The sequence below is a fragment of the Aethalodelphis obliquidens genome, unplaced genomic scaffold, assembly GCF_003676395.1.
Source record: "Aethalodelphis obliquidens isolate GAN/ISIS:26980383/991018 unplaced genomic scaffold, ASM367639v1 scaffold1, whole genome shotgun sequence".
In the NCBI taxonomy this organism is placed as follows: domain Eukaryota; kingdom Metazoa; phylum Chordata; class Mammalia; order Artiodactyla; family Delphinidae; genus Aethalodelphis; species Aethalodelphis obliquidens.
The window spans coordinates 45,401,204-45,428,626 of NW_020837945.1; the positions used below are offsets into that span (position 1 = coordinate 45,401,204).

Consider the following 27,423-nt stretch of genomic DNA (forward strand, 5'->3'; position numbering starts at 1 on the left):
TAAAAATATTTTTTTTAAATCAAGGTGAGAGGCGTAAATAGTCAAGGGATTAATTACTACATACCAGTGCTGTGCTTGGCTTGTTATTCATATTTCTTTTAATTTTCCCGCTGGGAACTATAATAAAATAGTCCTGTTTTCAGTCAATTGCCAACTCCTTTCTTTATATTTGCTCTATATTGTTTTCCCTGGGTATCCGCGGGGGATTGGTTCCAAGACCAGCCTCAGATACAAAAACATGCAGATGCTCAAGTTCCATAGCCAGCCCTGTGTATCCGTGGATTCTGCATCCTCGGATACAACCAACCCAGGACTGTAAACATAGTACTGTACACTATCTGTCGGCTGGTGGAACCCACAGATGAGGAAGGCCAATTGTGTATTTATTGAAAAAACTCCAGGTATAAGTGGACCTTCACAGTTCAAACCCATGTTGTTTCAGAGTCAACTGTATAAGGAAAGATTGGGAAAATCTAGTTATTTTCTGTTTGCATGTGGGTTTTTTTTTCCATTCTCCTGCAACTTTCCTAAACTCGTTTATGCAATCAGTTTTTCTTTTTCGTTGATCATTTTTCACCATATTTCCAGCAATCACACAGCTTTCATCACATCCTAGGTTTTACTCCCTTGGGAGCTCACTACTACGGAAAGTCAATTCTTTTTTCTTGGAAGTCTTTGCTACTATCTTACTCGATTTTAGTTCCCTTTTGTTACTTAAAGTTTTTGAAATCATTTTTTCTGGACGTTAATTTGGTGGATTCTCTTCTCTCCTTTCTTTTCCCTCCTTCATCACTTCAAGCTAGATTTTCCTTTCCTTTAAATCTCCAACAAATTTTTATCTTTTGTTATGAACACAGTCAATGATCAGCAAACTTGATACTTACATTCATTGGATCCAGTAAAATAAATTCAAGAATTTCACTTAATACACCACACACACCTACACAAACAGGCACACATGCATGCATGCGTGCACACGTACTATAATAAAATAAATCAATGGAAATAACTGTGATTCTCTTTCAGAAACATGATGGCCACTTCACAGTCATCCAGTTGGTTGGTATGCTCCGAGGCATTGCATCAGGAATGAAGTACCTTTCTGATATGGGTTATGTTCACCGAGATCTAGCAGCTAGGAATATATTGGTCAACAGCAACTTAGTATGCAAAGTTTCTGATTTTGGTCTCTCCCGAGTGCTGGAAGATGATCCAGAAGCTGCTTATACAACAACTGTAAGTTTATACATCCTTTTCCAATATAGTTTGTTTACTTTTATTATTTTTAATGTTATTAGAGTAATTCTGGTTTTGTTTTCTAATTTTCTGCTCTCATTTGTCGTTTTCCCAATTTAACATCATTATCTAATTGAGAAGTATTTGTTTTATCTGAGTGCCTGGTTTAAAAAAGAATTGACAGTTAATTGTTTCCTTTCTTCCACTCTGTGGGGACTTTAACATCATGCTTAAGATCCACGTCATTACTGCCCTCACAAAAAATCTGCCTTTGCCTGAGTATTTTTGATGTTTCAATAGTTATCTCGTTTAAATGGAGTTCTGTACAGGCCAATGGTGCAATCAATTAAGTCAGTGATGGTAAAGAACCAGTGGTTAGGAAATGAAAATTTTTTTCTCATAGCAAATGTTATGGAACGTCTGATCATACTTAAAAATGAACAATGTAGATTTCTCTGGAGATATATAAATACACTCTCAACCTTCTTTTGAATGGGACTTGGGGGAAATGTGAGCAGGAGTAGAAGGCTAAAACTTGAGACCCAAACTATCATCTGTCAATAATTCGATCTCAACTTAACTCATGAACTAATTCATTCCACTGATCTCTTTGGTTATTGTTTCAAGGAGTTAAGTCTCAGGCTGTCAAAAAGCTAATAATTTGTAAAATTATACTAGTCTGTTATTTTTAAAACAGAACCCTCACCATTGACTCATTTCAGCTTCAATGAAAAATGAGTCAGTAAAACTATTCAAGATGTTTTTATTCTCTTCTCTTATTCTGACATTACACATTATTTTAAAAGAGGCAAATCTTTTATTTAGTTATCTTTTATTTCATTTTCTATGAGTTTTTTTTGAAACCTCACTGTATTTAACTGCTCTAGAATGGGTACAAGTTTAGTATTATGAATAAAACATGTTATACCCTTACTATGTCTGCTTTGTAAAAATCCTCTACATTAATGTATTGATGATATTTTCACTAATTTCTCCAACAATGAAATAGTTCTAAGGAGAATAAATTAATCTGAGTCTGATATATAAGGTAGAAGTATCTACTGATCTTCTAATTTGATCAAAAAGCTTCATAAAAATAAAATTCTATCAAATCTGAAAATAAATTGTTCATTTTAGAAAAAGCAGTATTTTCAAATCCATTTTCTAACTGGAAAATGTCATAATTATTTTCTTCTCAAGGCTTTTATTTTCTTCTCTTTTATTTTTGTAAATGTATAACTTAAAGCGACTTTTCAAGTTATGGAACAATGCGTGTAAGATTTTTCTACTATGCATATTATTTACAACCTTAGAGAACAGTATTTAGAATTATTATAAAAATATTATAAAACAAAATGTTCAGTAAAATTGCAACAAGTATGATCTACTAAAAGGATAAAATAAGATAGGAAATAATGAACAATATATTTAGGAGTAGTTACTAGATTCTTTGGCTGTATGTCTATATAGATACACTTGAAATTCATATTAAATAATATTTTAACTGCTTTTTAAAATGAGAAGTTCATAACTAAATTTAAGATACTAATAAAATTGACAGGGTAACTCAAATCCTGAAGCATGTATAAATTTTGTTGTCAGATTTGACATCCAGATTCCAGACATATTCTTCTCTCTTATATGATTGTAAGGACTAAGAGGCCTAGAACAGTGCTGTCTTAGTTTAAATCTGACTGCAGAATTAAACATCAAATTAGGTCACCATATACTAACACTCTGAAAAGTGCTTCTTGAAAATTATAGATTATGTCTTTGTTTTTTGAATTTTAGAATTCTATTTATTTTTTTATACAGCAGGTTCTTATTAGTTATCCATTTTATACATATTAGTGTATGTATGTCAATCGCAATCTCCCAATTCATCAAGATTATGTCTTGATTAAGAAATAAGTCTCTGAATTTGAGGTACCAAGTAAATGGTAAATAATGTAACCAAGTACTTTTTTAAAAAAAAGTCTCAGACATACCTAACTGCTCAGAGGATCATGGGGTACAAAATATCATATACTGGTTAATTGACTTTATAATGAACATGGACATTCAAATCTCAAAATAGCAGACCTCTTGCCTTCGAAGAGCTTGCCTTTTGACAGGGTAGACAGACTCATGCTTCTTTACTATTCAGTGCATTATATCATGTGGCAAAAGTCCGTAAAAGAAATGTGGAAGTACCAAAAAGCAGAGGTCTGGAGAAAGCATCACAAAGAAGATAAGTTAAACAAATATTAAAAGATTTCATTTGGCAGACAGTTGGGGGGAAGATCCAGATAGAGGAAACAGAGAGAGAAAAAGACACAGAAATTTGGGGAAGTGAATGGGAATGTTTACACAAATGTGGACAGTTTGGAATGGGGGCGAGAAGCAGTGGAGGGGCCAGGTTTCTTAGGAATAATTGTGATGGTAGTTGGGTGGCGCATCAGGAAATTTGAAGGTTTTTCAATAGTAATTAAGAGACAGACATTGATTGATTTAAGTAGAGGAATAATAAAATACATACATGTTTTAGAAAATATTATTGAAACAGTGTGAAGGAAAGCTTGAAGGACAGGAGGACTGGTAACAGGAAGACCAGTTAGGGCATTATTGCTATAGACCAAAAAGGTCATATGGCTTTAATTAGGGCAATAGTGGTTGGAATAAAGAGGGAGGAAAATTGAAAATTGTTATGAATGTATAATTTACAAGACTCAATAACTAACTAGATATGAATTATAAGGAAGAAGAAGGACTGAAAGATGACACTAGTATTTCTGGATTGAAAAACTAGTTGAATGGTGATGTTTTATTAATCAAGACAGAGAATCCTTATTAAAGATAACTTGGCTAACTTACAAAGCAGAATTATAACAAAAGGTCACAGGTACTCTGTCTCAAAGTCATCAAGATAATGCCAGATTGAGCGGTGTCATTCTGTTCAAATTTTGTGTAAAAATTTTAGGTGTTTATATAACTGTACTTTTTGTATTTCCTGTTAAAAGGAATGAGACAGAAAACTACTGCCTAGTGAAGATATACCTCAGTTCAAGCAAGCCCTGTAAAATAAAATAAAGAAGAATGGTCATTTATATGAAATTGATTCTTTGCTTTATAAAAATGTTAAAATGAAAATAAATAGCAAGCTCTCTTGATACATTTTTTAAAGTAGGATTTCATTTTTAAAAGTTTTATCTGTATACAACTTTCCTGGAACATACCTTTTACCTTAAAAGATTTTGACTCTTTCTCTCGCTGTATAATTGCTATTTCCTTATTTTTTTAATAAATGCTTTTATCTGTATCACAAAGGATTTGGAGGTAGGGAGGCTTGTGAAGGGTTTTAAAACCAGGAAGACATCATAGATAAAGGTGGGGTTTTTTTGTATACTTCAAGAAAGTAGCCATTGAAACTACCCTTTCCGAATCAATACAGGGGCAAAATAAATAAACATTTTCCATTATGATGACTTTGCCAATATAGAAAGCACATATCACAGCAAAGAGCAGTAAGAACTGGTTAAAAGACAGGCTGGAAAGATGGGGTGACCATTGTGACCCCAGTACTGGCTATCATGCTGAACTGGTCAGCCTGTGGTAGGTGGAGCCTACCACAGCAGAATGGCCATTGGAGCCAGACTGACCAGACCAGAAAGAGATGAGACAAGAGAAATTACTCTGCCAATAATTACTGAGACTTTAGCCCCCTAGTTAGAAGACCTATCCATGGAATGTATGAGAATGTATTGTCTACACTATAAAATACACTAAAGTAAATAAAAGGATGGGATTTACAACTGATAATAAGCAGAAATTCTAGTATTTCTTCCTGCAGCTGAAGAGTGTTTTTTGCATGTCCTGCATCAAGTCTAAGACTATTCATTCAACATATATTCAATACAGTTTATTATGGAGCTACCATATTTAAGGCCTTATCCCTTGGAGGGCCAATTACTAAAACTAAAGGGATTCTTGAGAAGAGATAAAAGGCTGCACAGAGAGAGGACCAAGACTAACTGAACAAGTAATGCATAATAAATGCGTTCAGACAGATGTTCAGACACCAAGAGTGGGCAATGCAGCTTGAAAGGCAACTACAGGAGTAGCAGATTCTCCTGGTAAGCTCTGTACTAAAATACATCAAGCCTTTGCAAAGGGACATCAAGAACTGGTGAAGGCATGAAAGCCAAGAAATGTGGGCTAAAGATAGAAGGGAAAAAAATGCACAAAAATAGGATCTAGACAAGGACTGAGAGGCCTTGCTTTTACATGCCAATTCTATAAAGAGGCTACCAGGCACTTCATGAGGAGAGGTTGGTGAATGATTATGAACCACACCTAATGATACATATACAATTAGTGATATGTAGCTAACAATCTGCACAAAATTTACTGAGTTGGATTGTTCTCATTTGATTACATGGTCTCATATCTCGTTATAATTTAAGTACTAAGAAATCTCTTCCTTTACTGAATCTAACACACATTCACACGGACAATTGTTTTATATCCAGTTCTGGAGGAGGGACTCTCTCTCATTTGAATATTGCTAAGCAACAAGTCTTAAACTTACATTGAAAATATTAAGCCTCTTTGCTCTCAAGTATGGAAATGAGGTCCTATTTACCCAAAAAGAACATTAAAAGATATATTATGGCTCACACTTGTCTGTTTTAAGAGATAAGTTTTATTTAAGATATGGTACAATGGCAGTTACTGCTCAGAGGTTTTTTTAACTATAATGAGTAGCTCCATTTCTTATAGTTTAAAGATGGAAACAAAATGGAAGAATCATTTTATCACAATATCTGTAAAAATTCTAAAATTCCTTGATACTGATTTTCAATTGTGTTCACTTGTGTTATGAAGACAAAGTTTGCTTTTTATTTTGATAGTGATATTTGCATACAAGTACTTTCCTAGTTGAAGTACAGTCTCATTATTGACAACACATAATCCGTATAATCACAGTTCTGTTAACATCTTAATTCTATTTACTTTGCATTCATAAGACCTCTCCAAGCTCCAACTCTTAACCTCCCCTCTTCTACGTAAGATGTGAGAAGAGTCAATCTAAGAAGACATGCACCTTCCTCCTTTACCCTTAACTCAAGTGTTTCTAGGTTGGCGTGACTTTTTTTTTTGGCTGCATCAGGTCTTAGTTATGGCAGGCGCTGAGGCATGCAGGATCTCTCATTGCAGCGTGCGGGCTTCTCTCTAGTTGTAGCATGTGGGTTTTCTCTTCTCTAGTTGTGGCACGAGGGATCCAGAGCCCGTGGGCTCTGTAGTTTGTGGCATGTGGGCTCTAGTTGAGGCATGTGAGCTCAGTAGTTGTGGTGTGTGGGCTTAGTTGCCCCACGGCATGTGGGATCTTAGTTCCCTGACCAAGTGTTGAACCCGCGTCCCCTGCATTGTAAGGCACATTCTTTACCACCGGACCACCGGGGAAGTCCCTGGCTTGACTTTTTGTTGTGAATTTTTAAATCTTGAGACATGTCCAGCTTTAAGAGTAAATATTTTTAATGAAAATGAGATAAAAAGTATTTTAGATCATTCACTATTCTGCCTCTAAGAACTTTAATTTAACATGAATAGTTGAGATTTGCTTGGAGAACATGCTTAACCTGCTAATAAAACCTACTCAGAATTTTCACTCACTTCTGTCTCTTAACTAAAAGAGTTACTTTAAAATGTTATGCAGTAAAATATTTTTAAATGCTTTCATTTAAAATCATATGGTATCCAATGCACTAAATAAAAGGACTTGTACTGAGAGATGTTTCTGATATCTCTGGATTTTGAAAAATAAAACTTTATCCTTTGAGATCCTACCCCAAGATTCTCTGTCCATCAAGTCATTGATGACAGAGGTGACACTGTGCTGAGGTACACCATGTGGCAAAGTGCATCTTACAGTAAGTCTATGGAGGTGAACCAGGGCCAACCAGAAAAATGACTTGTACTTCAATTGTTCCTTAAGATTTAACCAAGCAAAAAAATGAAGTGATATGACAGCTTCGGGCACAAAGGCACTCTTGGGTAGAGGACCGTGAAAACTACTAGCCCCCATGAAGCTACATATCGTTAACATAAATAGAAATAAGGACAGGTTTCTGCACAGAATTTGATGAAAAATTCGAGAAAAGGAAATGAGAGTTTCCTCTAGGCAAATGTAATTCAGCAGCCTGAATATAAAGAAAAAAAGTGAGAAAAATAGCTATGTTATCAGAAAGCTATAATGTGAAGATTTAAATAACTTCTTTTTCAATAAAAAGGTGGTGAACAAATAAACCTTGGAAGAATGAAAAACAATAAAATCCTGGCTTGATAAACTGAATTCATCACTAAGAAAGGAGCTATGCCATTTGGGAAAAACAACAAAATGACTCTTCCCAAAAACAGTTCTCACCTGACAGGTATTATGATAGTAGTCAGTCAAAATCAGTCAAATATACAGACTATTATAATTAGCTGAAGAGGAAGAAATTGATGTGCCAATATTAGGTTTCCTAAATTCAAAGGGAAAAAAGTGCCCTTGAACCAGCAAGTGTTTGTTTGATGGACTAATTCATGAGCAGAAAATCTGACAGTTTTTATAAATCCTTGTCAATATAAACTTTTTGTAAAGGATATTCTAATGATCTAATGTATAAAAACTATATGCTCAGGAATTAGTGTGTCCACACTTTGAGCCCAAGTGCCAGAAAGCAAATCCACAGCAATGCAGATGAAAGGGCAACAAAGCTTTATGCTAAACCAGAGAGAACATGTTCTGAGTGCAAAGCAAGAATATTCAATAACTGTTCAAGAGATAAATACCATACATACCAGCTTGGATCACAGGCTGAGAGACCCAAAAGCTTCATGGTAATTTTCTGGGACAGTGCTATCAGAGGGCACAGACCTCTTTGAAATGTACTACTTAGGTGAATTGACAATGGCAGGTCTTGAGCATAAGATGGAAATGGGAATCAACAATATCAGATAATATCCAAAGAATGATTTCCTGGAAAGGTCTCATCTCTGAAGCTTAGGAAACAAGGATTTGTGATCATTACAGAGCTCTTGGTAGTAAAACACAGGAAACAGGTTTGAAGATTATCATACACAGAGTAGAAAACGACTGTGCAAAGCAGATTGCTCTATCAGAAACCTTGAAGCTAGAGAGAAGACCATCCTGTTCAGTCATACATACCATTAAGAAGCCAAGCCACGCTTTGGGAAAACCCCCATCTGTCATTTGTGCAAAGCATGTACAAAAGCAAATCCTTTGTAGATGTAAGTCTTGTGTCTTTCCAATATACATTTTAAAGAAAGGACCCTAAGGCCTTAGACCTGGGAAGACATTACTGAAGACAAGAGACCACTAAGAAACTTTCTGTTCAGTGCTCAAGGCTTGGGGTGACTTACGAGTAGTTTTTTTTTTTTTTTCCTAAAGTAATGAATCCCTTTAGATTTTTATAAAACCCTAGAGAGCAGGTGGTTTATCTTTTACATTTTTTAACGCTTTCAGCACCTAGATTAATATACTACTTAGTGGCTGCTTAATTAATTGCTGATAATTACACAAATAAGAAAATGGTAGAAAGAAAGTGATTGAAACTATAAGAACATTGTTTTCAGTAAAATTATATTAATTTTTTTCTCTGATGTCACTGTTAATCACAGCCACCAAATGAGTAAGCCTAAGACAATCCTTAATGTATCATAAGGAGATGAAATAATTACAGTAGAAAGCAGCAAATGTTACAGACATTGAAGCAATTATGACAATGGGTCAGGGTATTCACAAACGGGATAATTCTATTTTGGAGTCTCTGAAAACATTCTACCAATGTTTTGGTCGATGCCTGTAGCATGGATAAGACCCAAGACAAATTGTTCATAAAAATCACATAATATATAATATTTAATACCTACAAACATCTGAATATATCCAATCCTTCTAGTGTAAGTGCTAATCAATGAGGAATAATCAAAGACCAGTCACAGTTCTCAAGATATTTGGCGTACACCTTGATGTAACCAGGAACCACAGGAAATACCAAGTGCTGCTTGTTTTTGCAACATCCAACGCTGTGTAATTCAGAGGTTCTCTCCCTGCTCCCAGTGATTTTAGAATAAACCCAGACTAAATTGATTTCCTGGGGAAGATCAATCAGTGGATGTTTAGCAAGCAGAAAGTACAGTGTTCATTGGCCCATCTTGCTTGTGCAGAGAAAAGAAAAAACAAGGCAATGTACACAAAACTGCTGACCTTAGCCCTGGAGTTTCAAAGGTACCATCTGAAGAAAGAAGTCATTACTAATGCTTAATTTCTAGTTTTATCTCTGATGTGGAAAAAATGCTTTTTTTTTCCTCTGACAATAAAAAACTGGAAAGGAAAACATTATAAATACAGGATAAATCACATGAAAGCTCTATGAAGACTTACTTATTCCCAGTGTAAAGAGCTTCACATCAATGGTAAATAAATTGAAAAAGGTTATCAGTTATTTATGCTGTTTGTGGCAGACCCTGTTAGTTGGCTACCCAGCCTCTCTTGTCGTCTCTTCCTTGCTAATAAAATCTTTATTTGGATGTTTATGATGAACTCAGGTCCAAGAAATAAATCATGATTTATACATAAGCCAGTTATACTTATACCATTCTCCTTTGACACTTAAATTTTACTCTTTGACAGGTCACTTAAACGTAAAGGAAAGTGAGATTGGCAACTGTGGGGAAAATTTTGGGGTTGAAGTCTATTATAAATAGGCTTGATGTAACCAAGAGCCACATCTTGGCTACATCAAGATGTAACCAAGAACCACATCAAGATGTAACCAAGCTCTCTTTCTTGAGAGAGCTTTGTAGAATTGGCCCCTTCTTTTCTTTATTGCCTCGATTATAGTTTTGGAAGGACATAGGCTTAGGGCTGTGACAGCCATCCTTCAGTCATGAGGCAACAAGCCTAAGGAGACAAACCCAGTGCTAAAGATGGCCAAGTAGGAGAGCAAAAGAACCTGGTTCTCTGATGAAATTGTTAAGCACCTACGTCAACACAGAATCCACTTACTCCAGTTATTTTTTTATAATTTAGTTAAATATTTTATTTGCTTAAGCTACTGAGAATTGGGCCTTCTATGACTTGTATCTGAAGACATTCTGATACAGTAATCAACACATAAGAAAACCTCCAGATTAATAGGTAATGTAAATAGGAAAATGAAAACATGAGTTTAAGTAAAATATCACCTCAGTCATACAAACTGACTAAATTATCTAAGCAGACTATAAATATACAGTTAGTTTGAGGATTAAATAATCATAATTTATTCATTTAACATGTATATCTTAATATTATTGGGTGCTAAATTGGAGATTAAAGTACTTAAGGTCTGGGGAGAAGACAGGCATTAAATAATCATGTGTAATTACAGTCTGAGATTTTATACAACATGTGTGTTGAGTGCCTATTGTGTGCCAGATACTGTTCTGAGGACTGGAGATATTGCAATGAATAAGCTTTTCTTTTGGATCTTACAGCCTTGAATATGGTGGGAATAATGATAATAAACAAAATTTAAAAAGAGAGAAAGAGGAATCTCAGTCTTAGATAGTGATAGATGCTGGATATATAATAAAAAAATAAAATTGAGTAGCTACCTTGGAATCATGGCTAGAAAATACGTCTTTAATGAGGTGTCATTTGAAATGAGACCTGAAAATTGTAAAGGTACCAGCCAAGAAAAGATCTGAAGCCAGATGTTCTGAGGTGAAGGAAAACAGATATAGATCCTAAACCTTAGGGAACAAGCTTGGCACATTTTAGAAGTAGGAATAAGGCCAAGATGGTTGACACACTGAGAGATCAGGGAAAGTGGTAGGAAACTAGGACTGAGAGGCCAGATTCTGTATAAACTCAAAGGTCATGGAAAGGAGTAGACTAACTATGAAATGAAGCCATTGGAAAACTTTAAGCAGTTGAGGACATAACAGAATTTGTGTTTTTTAAGAGCTCACTCTGCCTGATATGTTGGGAATGAATTGTAGAGGGCAAAAGAGAGAACAAAAGATTCATTTGCCTCATCCTAGACAAGAAATGATGGTAGCTTTGTGTAAGCTGGTAATAGAAAACATAAAGAATGGTGAAGATACTTGAGATATCTTGTGTCAATAGCTCTGCCAACATATGTGAGTATGTATTTATATATTTATATATTTTTTAACAAGTAAGGAAATTGAGGCCCAAAGAAATTAAGTGATGTGCTCAAGTCACATGGCTATTACGTTAGGAACAATGTCAATTAACTATTGCTATAATGACATTGTTAAAGGGAAGTATCTGTTCCACAACTGAATCTTCCTCCTTCTCCAGTACTTCCCAATGTAAATTCTGTCCTGTCCTATGCAAACTTCCTTCTGTTTCTCACCTCTGAGACCCATGCGGAAGATAATGAATAGCAGTAGTTGAAAGTCTTTGAAGATTGAGAAATAAGGAGAATGATCTCTTAGTCTTTGGTGGTATATATTACAAATACACACATATCTCAAAATGTTTCTTGTTCTTTTGTTTATTGAACTTTTTAAAGTATTCTGCAATGAATATTTTACTTCATGCTAAGAGAAAGAAAACAACATATGTTATAGAAATAGAGAAATACCTCCTGGCAGAGTTCCAAGATATCTTTCTGATCAGTATATTTAAAAATTTTTCTCCCTGGTATTAGTTGGTGAATAAACAACATGTTTGTTTGATTGTTTTCATGTGACTTTTCTAATCAAAAAGATGGAGGTCATTTCACTGGGTAACATTTATTTTTAAATGAAAGATGAAGAGATTAAGGAAATGAACATTACCATTACTGATTTTTTTAAATGGAATTCTGGGCAATATTCCATGAAACCTCAGATTCTTCCACAGTTTCAAATTCAATACCTATCCCTCATTGTCACCCTAGGGCCCACCATTAAGCCCCACAATCATCAGCTTTTCCAAGCCTATAAACAATCATTAGGAGATCAAAAGCTAGAGAAAGTGCTATCGAATTCTGAAGTATACTTTTAAAAGATACAAAATTGAATTTCAAACATTCAAAAATTTATCAGCACCCTTGTTAAGAAATAAATACTTTTTCCCCATTTTCTCTGTTTTCTCACCTGGCTATCCCTTTGTTGGTTTATGCTAGCTACACCAATCAGGTTTTCATACAGCAAACATTTACAGCCATGGTTCACTACAGGCCACTGAAAAGGAGACCGCAAATAACTTTCTTAAACTTTCCCTTGGACCTCTCCCTCTGCAAGGAACAGTTCTGAATGCATTCATGATCCATAAATACTAGCTTATATTCAGATCATGACCTATTCTAATTAGCATAAACACAGAGTTTCACTATACCTAGTTCTGCTTCTTTAAACTTGCAGTAAGAACGGAGTGTTATCATATGAAGCATGCACATTATTCAGTTGTTTAACCATGCTCTTAATCAGTGTATAATATGTGTCATAAACAGGCAGCTGCTAAATGAATTATACATAAAGATAATGTTTATTGAATAATTTAGGTCCTAACACATTCTGATCCTTAATTCTGTTTTTTTTGTAGAAACTGAATCATTACCTTGTTCTTTTCAGTGGTAAAAAATTTTGTTTTTCATATATACTATAAAAGTAAAATCTCTTTAAGGGAAGACAACTTCTTTTTAAATTTTTGGCTGCGTTGGGTCTCCGTTGCTGCATGTGGGCCCTCTCTAGTTGCGGCGAGCAGGGGCTACTCTTCGTTGCGGTGCACGGGCTTCTCATTGCGGTGGCTTCTCTTGTGGAGCACAGGCTCTAGGTGCCCTGGCTCAGTAGTTGTGACACACGGGCCTAGTTGCTCCATGGCATGTGGGATCCTCCCTGACCAGGGCTCAAACCCGTGTCCCTGGCATTGGCAGGCAGACTCACAACCACTGAGCCACCAGGGAAGCCCCAACATTTTAAATTTAAGTGTTTATAACATATATTTTTTTGAGGGCTCAGAGATTTTTTTAAATTAATTAATTAATTTATTTTTGGCTGCGTTGGGTCTTTGTTACTGTGCGGGGGCTTTCTCTAGTTGCGGTGAGCGGGGGCTACTCTTCGTTGCAGTGTGCGGGCTTCTCATTGCGGTGGCTTCTCTTGTTGCGGAGCACGGGCTCTAGGCAAGCGGGCTTCAGTAGTTGTGGCATGCAGGCTCAGTAGTTGTGGCGCACGGGCTTAGTTGCTCCACAGCATGTAAATTCGATAGAACCAAGTTGTATTATTCGTAGAAAGTAATAACTAACAAAGGCAAGGGGTAAGCTATTACACCCTCATATACACCCCACCCTCAATAGAATTTTATAATCAGAGCATTACAATAGGCTAATATGTATGTGGAATCATTACGTAATGAAGAAAACACTATAGACATAATATAGTAGAAAAAACAGTGTGTTATAAACTTGGAGTTTATAACCACATCTTGAATAGACTTGATAATACTGGCTACTATCTACAGAAATATTATAACAACCAACAAGATAATAAGCTAAAGCATTGATTGTAGCCTCTATTAAGATGAACAGCATAAAAATCACCTAAGGCACTTATTTAAAATGCAGATTCCCAATTCCCAGCCCCAGAGAGTCATTTTCATTCAGCAGGTCTGTGGGAGGAGTAGCAAGGTATGATCCGGAAATCTGGGGTTTTAATAAACACCCAGGTGATTGTGAAACTGGTTATCTAAAAGTCCTATCTCGCTTAACTGCCCTAATATAATCAAGACACATATCCAATTATTTCCTCCCCCAGCCTAACACATCATTAAGTAAGACAAAAGTCACAGGCAGGTAAAAGATTTGTCAATATAGTGGGAAAGGGGTTGGGAGAGGAGGGAAGGTGAGTGGCATGGACGAGGGGAAGTTAGATTTGTTATGGTCACACTAAGAGACCTTATTCTTTTTTTTTTTTTTTTGCGGTACGCGGGCCTCTCACTGTAGTGGCCTCTCCCGTTGCGGAGCACAGGCTCCGGACGCGCAGGCACAGCGGCCATGGCTCACGGGCCCAGCCGCTCCGCGGCATGTGGGATCTTCCCAGACCGGGGCACGAACCCGTGTCCCCTGCATCGGCAGGCAGACTCTCAACCACTGCACCACCAGGGAAGCCCCGAGACCTTATTCTTTGAATATATATTCCATGTAGCCCAAATTTTGTTTTCAGTTTCTCTTAGAAGATAGTTTTCAGTGTAAAACATGCTTAATAATGAAGAGTGAAATTGTTAGTCCTGATGTTAATTTTTTATTCTGTTGTTGCCTTTGTTTTGATGGCCTCACTAGTCGCCACTTTGCTATACCTTCATGCAGTTTCTTCTCTTTATCTGTGATGGTCATTTTTCTCCAATACTGACTGATGTGGAAATGTATGCCCCTCTCTGGGCACTTATGGAAGGCCTGTAAAATTTTATGAAAATACTTTAAACAATGATATAACTATAACCTGTGGCCAAAACATGAATAACTCTCCTCAGCAAAGTCATGTAGTTGCCCCAGGTGCTGAATTTTATCTCAGAGTCTTAAAACAATTATGTGTGTTTCAGATTATGCCATTGAATGTTTAATATCTCTAAAGTTGATGGGGTTTCAGGGTACTTGGACATGATTAGATTTTGCTTGAACTCCAATATGTCTTTTTTTTAACATCTTTATTGGAGTATAATTGCTTTACAATGGTGTGTTAGTTTCTGCTTTGTAACAAAGTGAGTCAGTTATACATATACATATGTTCCCATATCTCTTCCCTCTTGCGTCTCCCTGCCTCCCACCCTCCCTATCCCCCCCCTCTAGGTGGTCACAAAGCACCAAGTGGATCTCCCTGTGCTATGCGGCTTATGGGAAATAGTAGAAACTGCTGGAGTTGCAGTTTCTAGAGTTTTAACGTAGAATATATCTTCTGGTTTTAAAGTGAAATTCATTCTACACACTCAATATTAGAAAATACAGTCGTCTTAGGAACAGTTTATAAAAAGTACACATACTAGGGGAAAAAAGACATAAAAGCATGATAAAACAAAACAAAATAATACTTGCATGTAATCATCATAAAATGATGCTGCCAAAGGGTCATGATACACTTGTACACATATGCCCCCTTGTGGTGAATGAATAGGACACAGGACATTTGAAAAGGTTTCTGGAAATCAAGGAAGAGTGACTTTGTTTTTCTTAGTTTAGTATTGTCTGAGATAGAAGATGTACATTTTAATAAGCCCCGATTTACAAGGATTTTACTTTTGTGTTGTTTAGTAAAGCTTAGTAACTCTGAACTATCTACCCATAAGAAGGGAGGAAGGATCAGAGAAAACTGACTTCTAATATTTAACTGAGAAGTTACCCACATTCATATTGAGATTCCAATACTGGACTTTAAAATGATTTAGTCAGTGTTTTTATCTATAAAATTTAAGGTATAAGTGGAAAAATAATCCCAGTGAAAAGATCAAATGAAAAGTCAGAAAAAGGAATTGTTAAAGTAAGTGAAAGCAGCATGTTTAAAATAAATCGGGTGGAAGACAAAGAAGTAGAGAGAAACTTAGTAGAAAGGAAAATAAAACATGCAGACTTTTCATTGACATTTTTAAATGCCAATGCTAAGTTTTCTTGCATATAAATGAAACTCATAGTTTTGAGAACGTTTAAGAGACCTTGAAGATGTCTCGAAGGGCAAGAAGGAAACCATGATTCTTAGAAGATTTAAGGCAATGAGATTTGAGCACAGTAGCTTATATATAATTGATACATATAAGGGGGAAAAGGGTAGATAAATGAAACTAGCAACCTGATAAACCATAGTTAATGAAGACAGGGTTAAACCAGAAAAGAATATTGAAATATAAACTACTCCAGTGGATTTTCTGTAGTATCAGGAAAATTACCTGAAATAATAATAGCAACTCAGGCACTGTTTTGAAAAATAAATGCTACCTATTTTACGGATATGTTTTCCCAAATTTATTTTGGATATGAGTGTGGTGATTATATAAAATAATTTTGAATGAAACAATTCTAAATTATTTTCCTGCGTTACCACAGATTATATACAGGCTATATAATCACAGAATTTAGACCACATTTGTTCAGGTAAGAATTTCCCCCATCCTACCAACACTATTGCAAATTTAATCAAGTGTTAGAAATAGCCCAGAAAAATATAAGCCGACTTAGCGCCTAGTAAGATAATGTGGGAAGCTATTTGTAAATGGTTATTTTCCTCATCCTGAAACAAGAGAATATAAGGAAGTCTCAAGAAAAAAGCAGAACATTTTGTCTGATATCGTGAATTCTATTTCTGGCTAAATATACTTTTTAAATTCCTACTCTTTTTTTTCCCCCACTTTTTTTTTTTTTTTTTTTTTTTTTTTTTTTTTGGCCGCACAGTGAGGCACGTGGAATCTTAGTTCCCCGACTAGGGATCAAACACCCTGAGGTGGAAGCACAGAGTCTTAACCACTGGACCGCCAGGGAAGTCCCCTTAATTCCTACTTGAAAACTTATAAAACATGGACAGAAAGAGGGTTATAATAACAATCTTAAGCTATAATATTCATTATACTTCCTTTGGTATTTTGCACTGTTCTCTTGATTTTTTAAAAAATTTTTATTTATTTATTATTTATGGCTATGTTGGGTCTTCATTTCTGTGCGAGGGCTTTCTCTAGTTGTGGCAAGCAGGGTCCACTCTTCATCATGGTGCGCGGGGCTCTCACTATCGCGGCCTCTCTTGTTGTGGAGCACAGGCTCCAGACGCGCAGGCTCAGTAGTTGTGGCTCACGGGCCTAGTTGCTCCGCGGCATGTGGGATCTTCCCAGACCAGGGCTCAAACCCGTGTCCCCTGCATTGGCAGACAGATTCTCAACCACTGCACCACCAGGGAAGCCCCTCTTGATTTTTTTAAAATATCACTATATATTCATTTTTACTGGTTTTCTACTTTGAATTTTTGAGGTTAATCTGGGTCACATTTCTAATAAAACTTTTGTAAAACTCCTCATGTCCCTCTGCTGTCTAAATTGTAACCATCTTGCCATTCACATTGGCAGGAAGTGCAGTACAGATGAGTCTGAACTTTGTGATTTGAAAGGTATTGTGACCAGACTGTAAAGTCCCTTGTCCTTCACTGTATGTAGCTTGAATATAACTTGCCTAGAACAATTGCCTAGAATATAGAAGAGAGGATAAGGGATGTATGTCACAATTTTCAAGAAATAAACAAACAAGAGTAAGGAAAACAAAAATGAAATATGAATGTGGCACAATGTGACAGAAATATGCCCCATTAAAACAGCATTTTGTAAGGTGTACTTCTTGCCTGATTTTGTCTGTACTGGCCCAGAATCTTAGCTGTCATAGTCACAGAGACTCTGCCAGTAAAGATATCAATAAATGACAATATCTGGAGAGTATTCTTCAGTTCTGGATTTGTGGGGTTGACAAAAGGATTACTTAAAGTACCCTGAACCTATGTTATAAAAATAAAACAAAATACATTTTACCAGATATTACATTAACCATAGGTCTACTCAACATACAAGAAAATAACATTCTAATATTAAATTCCAATTTCTTCTTAGGGAAAATTCATAAAAAGTATCTACGACATTAGTCTATTTTGGTCTAATCTGAATTCTTTTTCCAGTTTTCAATGACTCCTTTCTATATCTTGTCATTTCTATCAATACACTTGCTCATAGTTCACTTCAGGTGCAGCCTTTTTCACTGCATTTCTAAGATGAGTTACTTCCAATAATAAAGTGGAAAATACTAGTTCCCTATCATCTTTGTAAATCCAGAAATAACATCTCTTTGTGTAGTGCCATAGCACTGCCAGTCTTTCTGAATCCTCATACTATGCACTGCATTTTTTCATATAAATGTGAAATATTGATAAAGGTTTTTTTGGTACAACATTATCAAAAGAAGTTCAGAGCAAAAAAATTGTAAAGACTGAGCTCCCTAATGTCGGTCACCTTACATGGAGGTGTCTCAAGCCCCGATGTTCATCTTAAGAAAGATATTAACATAGTTCAAGAGCTCCTCCACTGGCTTCAAACACTAAAGAAACTTTATAGAACACTGACGCTTATGAGGGATGAGGAACTATTACTGAGACATTTTATAGTTCATAAAACTTTGATTTTCAAGCTGCAAATTCTAGTTTTTAAGTATATAATCAAGTTCTCAGACATCCAAACTAAAATGCCTATTAGACATTTTCTCAGCCTAACTCTGCTAGTCAGTTTGGGCTGCCATAAGGAAATACTGTACAGTGGGTGGCTTAAACAATAGGAATTTATTTCCCCCAGTTCTGAAGGCTGAAAGTCCAACATCAAGTTTCTGGCTTATTCAGTTCCCCAGTGAGAGCTCTCTTTCTGGCTTGCAGAGAACCACCCTCTCACTGTGTCCTTACATTATGAAAAGACAGAGAGCTCTTTGCTTCCTTTCAGGACACTAATCCCATCATGGGGGCCCCACCCTTATGACCTCATCCAAACCTAGTAACCTCCCTAAGCCCCCACTTCTGAATACCATCACATGGGAGGGGTGGTTTAGAGCTTCAATATATGATTTTTGGAGGGACACAAACATTCAGTTTATCACACTAATCAAGTCCTAAAGAGCTGAAAACGGAGATGTGTTAAATTTTCTCCTGAAAAATCAGTTTGTTTTTTCTGTGGTGGTTGTTGTATGTTAGTTGTTTATCCTTAAACCAGGCCATTAAAGGGGAAATTTTAATACTTAAGTAAAAGAATCCTAAAATTAAAATTGTAACGAGGTTTACCTTCATTTACAGGGTCCTCCTTAAGCAATACTACCCCATCACATCTTTCACAATTTCTCTTTTGGGTTTAAACAAATGTGCTCAAGTTGGAGATTTACACAGTTGGATTTCCTCTCCTGGATGTCCTTGTAGTCTCTATATACATAGTTCACGAGCTGCATGGACAAATCAGCACTGCTCCGACTGCTCCTTGGCAAATTTGTGAAAAGTAACTTGCTCTTTGGGTGGAAAACTATACTTATTTCCCTTAGTGTATATCAAGATGTCAAAAGCATTATGTATATATGATTCAGGCTGCCATCCTGTCCCTCAGGTCTTCCTTTTAAGTCCTGGAGACCAACAAGAACTCAAATAGGAAACAGAGATCTCTTTAGTATCTCAAAATTTAAGAGCTAAGGGAGTGGGAAGAGGAGGGAGATGAGGAAGAAAGAACAGATTCAAGCCTCTTTTGCATTGGGCTTAGGCAATCAGCCTGTCCCCTTTTGCAAATATCTCCTGATTCCCACTTAAAAAAAAAAAGAAAAACTTAAAAAAAATTAAATATTAATTAAACAGGGAAGAAAAAAAGTAAAGGTGAAACATGTTTTAAAACATTAAGTAAAATAACCAAGGATTAAGCAAGGTATAAACTGGAAGTTTAAAGGATTTGAAAGTGCCCTGAGAAATGGAAGATTCTTCTTTCATGAGGGTATCTCAGGAGGCCAGGACACAGGCCCTGCCCCCAATCTCAGCAAGGAGCCCTCACCTGCAGCACCCAGACCTAAGGCATCAAAACAAGTTACCCTCTGTGAAAAGGAGTTCTAGCTCATTTCCCAGCTCACTTCATCTCTGACAGTCCTGAATAAACAGTCTTCCCTTCCACCCCTGCTTCCTTCTCATAGAGCAGGACTTTATGGGAGACTTATTTCTTAAATTGAAAAATAAAGAAAATCTTTAGGGAATGCTTAAAGATACCTATTTTTTATGGTACTCTTAGCATGTACTCTTAAAAATTAGAATAAATATTCACTTGAATTAAATATCCACCAAGATTAAGTATGGTGTATCCATGTTATGGGGCAGGTAGCAGACATTGACAGTGTGCTTCCTATATTTCTTATTTCCCTTTACTATTGTTAAGTACACAGGCTCCTAATATGCATTTGTTACCGAACTGAACTTGGGTCCATTCACCTGTGTACAATAAAGCCGATATACTGATACCAGGTGGTAGTGAAGCAAAATGCAGTGTTTATTGCAGGTGCCAAACAAGGAGTGCAGGCAGCTAATGCTCAAAAACACCCAGACCCTCTGACGGCTTTTAGAGAAAGGTTTTCAAAGACAGGGTGAGGGAGAGTATTGTGGGGCGCGTGATCAGCTCCTGGACACTCTTCTGATTGGTTGGTGGTAAGGTAATCAGGAATCAATATCATCAACCTTTTGGGACCAACCCTTCTGGGGTCTTTGTGCTTGTGGTCAGCATGGAGTTAACTTCTTCCACCTGGTGGTGGTTTCAGCAAAAAAGCTCAAGGGATATGGCTCAGAGTATTATCTGTAGTCCTTGAGGAGGGGCTAAAAGTCCTTAACTTTGTTTAATGGCTAAACCATTATTATTTTGTCTTGCTTGACAGTTTTCCTTTGTTTCTGCATTTTCTCACTTCTCTGATTAAATGTATTCTTTGGAACTCAGGGAAGGCCTGGGAGGCTAAAGTTTTTCTACAAACAAGAGGCAGGCAGAGGACATGGGGGCAGTCTGGCCCAGGAAGGCTCCATAGGGTCCTGCTCAGTTACATATATACTCCAACAGTCAGCACCTGGGGCTTTATCAGAAGACTGCCCTAGAGACTGCTGGCATCTACTTTGCCTGCAAGTAAAAAGGCCTGGGAAGCAACTTGGGATTTACATCCCACCAGGGACAGCCTTGGACCAATAACTGGCACTGGCAGAGGCCGAGGTATAAAGACTCCAGCACTCGTCTCTAACCTGGATAACTCTGTAGGAGGAATATAAAAAGAAATGCATGAAAATGATAAATAGCAAGTTCAGAATAGGAGACATAGGGTATGGTAGTCAGGGCAATAAATGAGATCTGGAAGAGGAACCCCTGGGGCTTCATCTGTATCAGAAATACCATATTTTTAAAGCCAAGTGGTGGATATATGAGTGATCATTGTATTAGTTTTTATGTGACATTTTACGTGTCTGAAATATTTTATAATATTGTTAAAGAATTTTTGGAAAGATTGACAAGGTAATGCTCCATGCTTTTCATTAATATTAAGATATATATTGTCATGTTAAAAATGTTAAAAAGATCCAGCGTCCTCACATTTGTCCTTCAAAGAGGGTGCATCTACCCAAATTTAGAGCTAAAAGAGAAGTCCTTAAAAACAAAATTCTATAACCACCTAATCTTCCACTTCTCTTACTGACTCCACTTTTTCTATTCTTGAAATAGAAAAGTGTGCTCATCAACACACTTTTCCCCATGGTTTTCCCTCACTTATCTTCCCAACACTGACCTCATGGTCACCTATTTCAAGAATGCACATTCATGCTTTGAATCATCTATCCCCTTCATCTTCAGCCTCATCAAAATTCAGCCCTGGGTAATATATGTTTTCCCTTTTGCCTACTTCTGTTTCAAGGCTCCTGACATTTACCATTTAAGTGACAAAACTCTGCCAGTGGACTTCTCTGTAAGTTTTTCTATGAGAACAGCTGTTTTTAGGCACTTTGAGGATAGAGATTGCGTCTCCATTGTAATTTCTATCCCTGTATTAGTTAGCTAGGGCTGCCATAACAAAGTACCTCAAACTGGGTGGCTTGAACAACGTAATTTATTGTTTCACAGTTCTGGAAGCTGGAAGTCTGAGATCAGGGACTCTGTAGGGTTGGTTCCTTCTGAGGGCTGAGAGAGAATCTGTTTCATGCCTCTCTTCTAGCTTCTGGTGATTTGCTGGCAGTCTTCGATGTTCCTTGGCCTATAGAAGAATTATCCCTATCTCTGCCTTCATGTTTACGTGGCATTCTCCTTGTGTGCGTGTCTCTGTGTCCAAATTTCCTCTTTTTTATATGGACACCAGCTATACTGAATTAGGGGTTCACCTTAGTCCTGTATGACCTCATCTTAACTAAGTACATCTGCAACAACCCTATTTCCATATAAGTTCATATTCTGACGTACTGGGGTTAAAACTGCATAGGAATTTTGGGGAGACACAATTCAACTCATAAAAATCCCCTATGTCTGAGATCAGGGGCAATGAGTTGTTGTCTTTCCTTGAACTAAAAACAGCCCCCTGTAGAAATGGCTTTAGTTTGTTACTCAATAAATATTCCTTGAATTCAACTGAAAAGAGTTGAAGACTCTGTCAATTTCGGTTTTGACTTGAGCCCTTTACTTCAGTCAGTGTCCTGTTGTCATATGCAGTACTCCAAGTAGTTTGTCTTTTAAGTATTCTCTTACCTACCTCTTTCCATTAAACTGGAGAGCATTATTTTCCACACAATGTAGCCTTGGAACACCACTATATTAGTTTCCCTAATGAGTTCTTCTGACTTACAAATGCCGGGTTTATTTTGGCTTGCATATGAAGTTTGATTGCATGCATCCATAATTGAGTTTCCCTTTTGATTTATTAATCAGAACCATCATATCTCAAAATGATAATTAGCTGGCAAGTTGTGGCAAACATATACAAAGTTATAGATACCTTTTACTTTCTGTCTGCATGTTAATATTGTCTAATAAATCATATAACTGTAAAAGTGGCAGAATACCTAGACTAAATCTTTTACTTTTATTGAAATTGTGACATTTTAGAGTAACATTCTTAAATATTCACAATGTTTATGGCTTAATTAATCTGCCTCTCCAATATTTGACTCTTTAATATTTTGAAATGACTTCACAGATATTTTTACCATTCAACATGGAAGACTCTTGGGTTACATGTTCTGAATTTAATTTATACAGTATTGCCTCTGGAAGGATGTTGCTCTAGATACATAGATATAGATACAACATTTCCATTTTCCCATTTACAGTTTCACTGATACTGTAGTAGAAAAAACAAATTATCATTCAACACATTTGAACATTTTCATATCTGAGTGCCTATACAAAAATAAATGTGAAAGGTATTAACTGATATAACTTCTTTTCTAGGCAGATATGCTGAAAGCATCTGATGACTTCAAAATATTTAAGCAAGGAAAATTAAGGAACACACAACTAGAGCTTTCTGATTAGTTTTAATTCTTTTTTTTTTTTTAACCAGAAATTAATTGGAGATTGGAGGGATTGAGACAGTCAATTTTTTAAAGTACCTTTTGTAGAGAATAGCCTAGGCAAGATCTTAAATAACATGAAGATCATGGCTCATTGGACAGCACAGGGGTCCAATGTCTGAAAGGTCAAAATTCTATTCCCAGTTTCTCCTATTTGCTCTTTTATGGAGCAAATTAGAGAAATGAATGACCCAGTAGAAGTTTTATGCCTTTGGAAGCTACTTCTATTCAAGCCTCTGTTGATCCTTTCATATTTTGGGGGAACAGAAAGAACAGAACAATGAATATACTTGCCTTACAGAGAGCACAAAAACTGTAAGATGCTTTATCAACTTTTTCCCACAAGAGAAAGATCACTAAGAGCAGATTCACCAAACTTCCCTCCCAAGGAAGTTATTTGTTTTTTCCACATTTGTGTTGAGAACTGGTCTATGTCAATTGGGTCATAAAGTCTTTTTAGTGGATAGCCATACCAACCAAAACACTTGAGGTGACTGAGATTGAGTGACCACCCCCTCAAACTTGCTTCAAGTTAAAATTAGAGCAAATCAGGACAATTCTGCCTCATATATTGATATTTATCATACAAACATTTATTAACAAACAGGAACAAGGCATTTGTACAATTTGTTCTGTGAGATAATGAAGTCCCAATTCTCCATTCTTATAGGGGATCCCTAAATATCTTTCCTGAAAAAATATCATTTGAGGAAGCCTAAGCAACATCCAGAGAGCCAGGAGTGTATAGCCTTGCAGGCCACGCAATCAGACATCTTCAGATTAACTGTCTCAACCACTTAGGGATTATTGAGGGATTAGAATCCATTCCTCAAGTGACAAGCTAGCTATAGGCCTCTCTGCATTCCTATACTGTGATTATGCAAGAGGAGAAAGTTATCACCAAAATATTTTAGTTAATCCACATATCTTGAATGCCACTAATCTCACCAATGAGGATCCACTTCTAAACCCATTATGCTGGCTAACAATTCACCAATTTAACCAATGGAATTCCTTTTCTGCTGCTGATCATTCTAATTATTAAAGCTTCTGAATGTCCATCAACAGAGGAATGGATAAAGAAGATGTGGTACATAAGTACAATGAGATATTACTCAGCCATAAAACGGAATGAAATTAGGTCATTTGTAGAGATGTAGATGGACCTAGAGACTGTCATAAAGAGTGAAGTGAATCAGAAAGAGATATACAAATACCGTGTATTAACGCATATATGTGGAATCTAAAATATATGGTATAGATGATCTTATTTGCAAAGCAGAAATAGAGACAGACACAGAGAACAAACGTATGGATACAAAGGGAAGAGGCGGTTGAGTTGAATTGGGAGATGGGAATTGACATATATACATTATGGGTACTATGTATAAAATAGGTAACTAATGAGAACCTACTGTATAGCACAGGGAACTCTACTCAGTGCTCTGCAGTAACCTAAAGGGGAAGGAAATACAAAAAAAGAGGGGCTATATATACGTGTAGTTGATTCACTTTGCTGTACAGTAGAAACTAACACAACATTGTAAAGCAACTGTACGCCAATAAAAAAAATAATAAAGCTTCTGATGTTGATCCCGTATAAATAGCTAAATCACTTGTATCAATCCCTCCTGGAGTCTGGGCTTCCTTTTAGAATGTTAGTGAGCCATCACTGAGCTGTAAGATCCCAATAACTGGTCATCACATCGAAAGTGTAATGTAGGAGGAGCTTCAAGATGGCGAAAGAGTAAGACGCAGAGATCACCTTCCTTCCCACAAATACATCAGAAATACATCTACACGTGGAACATCTCGTACAGAACACCTACTGAATGCTGGCAGAAGACCTCAGACCTCCCAAAAGGCAAGAAGCTCCCCACGTACCTGGGTAGGGCCAAAGAAAAAAGAAAAAACAGAGACAAAAGAACAAGGATGGGACCTGCACCACTGGGAGGGAGCTGTGGAGGAGGAAAGGTTTCCACACACTAGGAAACCCCTTCACTGGCTGAGATGGCAGGTGGTGGAGGGGGGAAGCTTCAGAGCCATGGAGGAGAGTGCAGCAACAGGGGTGCAGACGGCAAAGCAGAGAGATTCCCGCACAGAGGATTGGTGCCAACAGGCACTCACCAGCCCAACAGACTCGTCTGCTCACCCACCAGGGCGGGTGGGGGCTGGAAGCTGAGGCTCGGGCTTTGGAGGTCGGATCCCAGGGAGAGGACTGGAGTTGGCTGCGTGAACACAGCCTGAATGGGGCTAGTGCACCACAGCTAGCCGGGAGGGAGTCCAGGAAAAAGTCTGGACCTGCTGAAGAGGCAAGAGACTTTTTCTTGCCTCTTTGTTTCCTGGTGCGCAAGGAGAGGGGATTAAGAGCGCTGCTTAAAGGGGCTCCAGGGATGGGCGTGAGCCGCAGCTATCAGCGTGGACCCGAGAGACGGGCATGGGATGCTAAGGCTGCTGCTGCCGCCACCAAGAAGCCTGTGTGCCAGCACAGGTCACTATCCACACCTCCTCTCCCGGGAGCCTGTGCAGCCCGCCACTGCCAGGGTCCCGGGATCCAGGGACAACTTCCCTGGGAGAACGCACGGCGCACCTCAGGCTGGAGCAATGCCACACCGGCCTCTACCTCCGCAGGCTCGCCCCGCATCCGCACCCCTCCCTCCCCCTGGCCTGAGTGAGCCAGAGCCCCCGAATCAAAGGCTCCTTTAACCCCGTCCTGTCTGAGCGAAGAACAGATGCCCTCCGCCAACCTACACACAGAGGCGGGGACAAATCCAAAGCTGAGCCCCAGGAGCTGTGCGAACAAAGAAGAGAAAGGGAAATTTCTCCCAGTAGCCTCAGGAGCAGCGGATTAAATCTCCACAATCAACTTGATGTACCCTGCATCTGTGGAACACATGAATAGACAACGAATCATCCCAAATAGAGGAGGTGGACTTTGGAGCAAACAACATATATATTTTTTCCCCTTTTGCTCTTTTTGTGAGTGTGTATGTGTATGATTCTGTGTGTGATTTTGTCTGTAAAACTTTGCTTTTACCATTTGTGCTAGGGTTCTGTCTGTCCGTTTTTGGTTTTTATCACTTAAAAAAGTTTTTTTCTTAATAATTATTTTCTATTTTAATAACTTTATTTTATTTTATCTTCTTCTTTCTTTTATTCTTTTTATCTCCCTTTTATTCTGAGCTGTGTGGAGGAAACGCTCTTGGTACTCCAGCCAGGAGTCAGTCCTGTGCCTCTGAGGTGGGAGAGCCAAGTTCAGGACACTGGTCCACAAGAGATATCCCAGCTCCACATAATATCAAATGGCAAAAATCTCCCAGAGACCTCAATGCCAAGAACCAGCTCCACTCAATGACCAGCAAGTTACAGTGCAGGATACCCTATGCCAAACAACTAGCAAGACAGGAACACAACCCCACCCATTAGCAGAGAGACTGCCTAAAATCATAATAAGGCCACAGACACCCCCAAACTCACCACCAGACGTGGACCTACCCACCAGAAAGATAAGATCCAGCCTCATCAACCAGAACACAGGAACTGGTCCCCTCCACCAGGAAGCCTACACAACCCGCTGAACCAACCTTAGCCACTGGGAACACACACCAAAAACAATGGAAACTATGAACATGCAGCCTGCGAAAAGAAGACCCCGAGCACAGTAAGTTAAGCAAAATGAGAAGAAAGAGAAACACACAGCAGATGAGGGAGAAAGGCAAAAACCAACCAGACCTAACAAATGAAGAGGAAATAGGCAGTCTACCTGAAAAAGAATTCAGAATAATGATAGTAAAGGTGATCCAAAATATTGGAAATAGAATGGAGAAAATACAAGAAACGTTTAACAAGGACCTAGAAGAAGTGAAGAGCAAACAAACAGAGATGAACAACACAATAAATGAAATTAAAAATTCTCTACAAGGGATCAATAGCAGAATAACTGAAGCAGAAGAACGGATAAGTGACCTGGAAGATAAAATAGTGGAAATAACTACTGCAGAGCAGAATAAAGAAAAAAGAATGAAAACAATTGAGGACAGTCTCAGAGACCTCTGGGACAACATTAAACACACCAACATTCGAATTATAGGGGTCCCAGAA

General features: G+C 37.5%; 1 protein-coding gene across 1 annotated transcript in view; it reads left to right on the top strand.

Annotated features, from left to right (window-relative positions):
- EPHA6 (EPH receptor A6) overlaps nucleotides 1-27,423 on the top strand; it is an 861,061-nt gene that overhangs the window by 738,441 nt on the left and 95,197 nt on the right. The window contains exon 14 of the mRNA XM_027102862.1: nucleotides 1,027-1,236. Within this exon, the coding sequence (XP_026958663.1) occupies nucleotides 1,027-1,236 (210 nt within the window). The remainder of the gene's footprint in view (nucleotides 1-1,026; nucleotides 1,237-27,423) is intronic.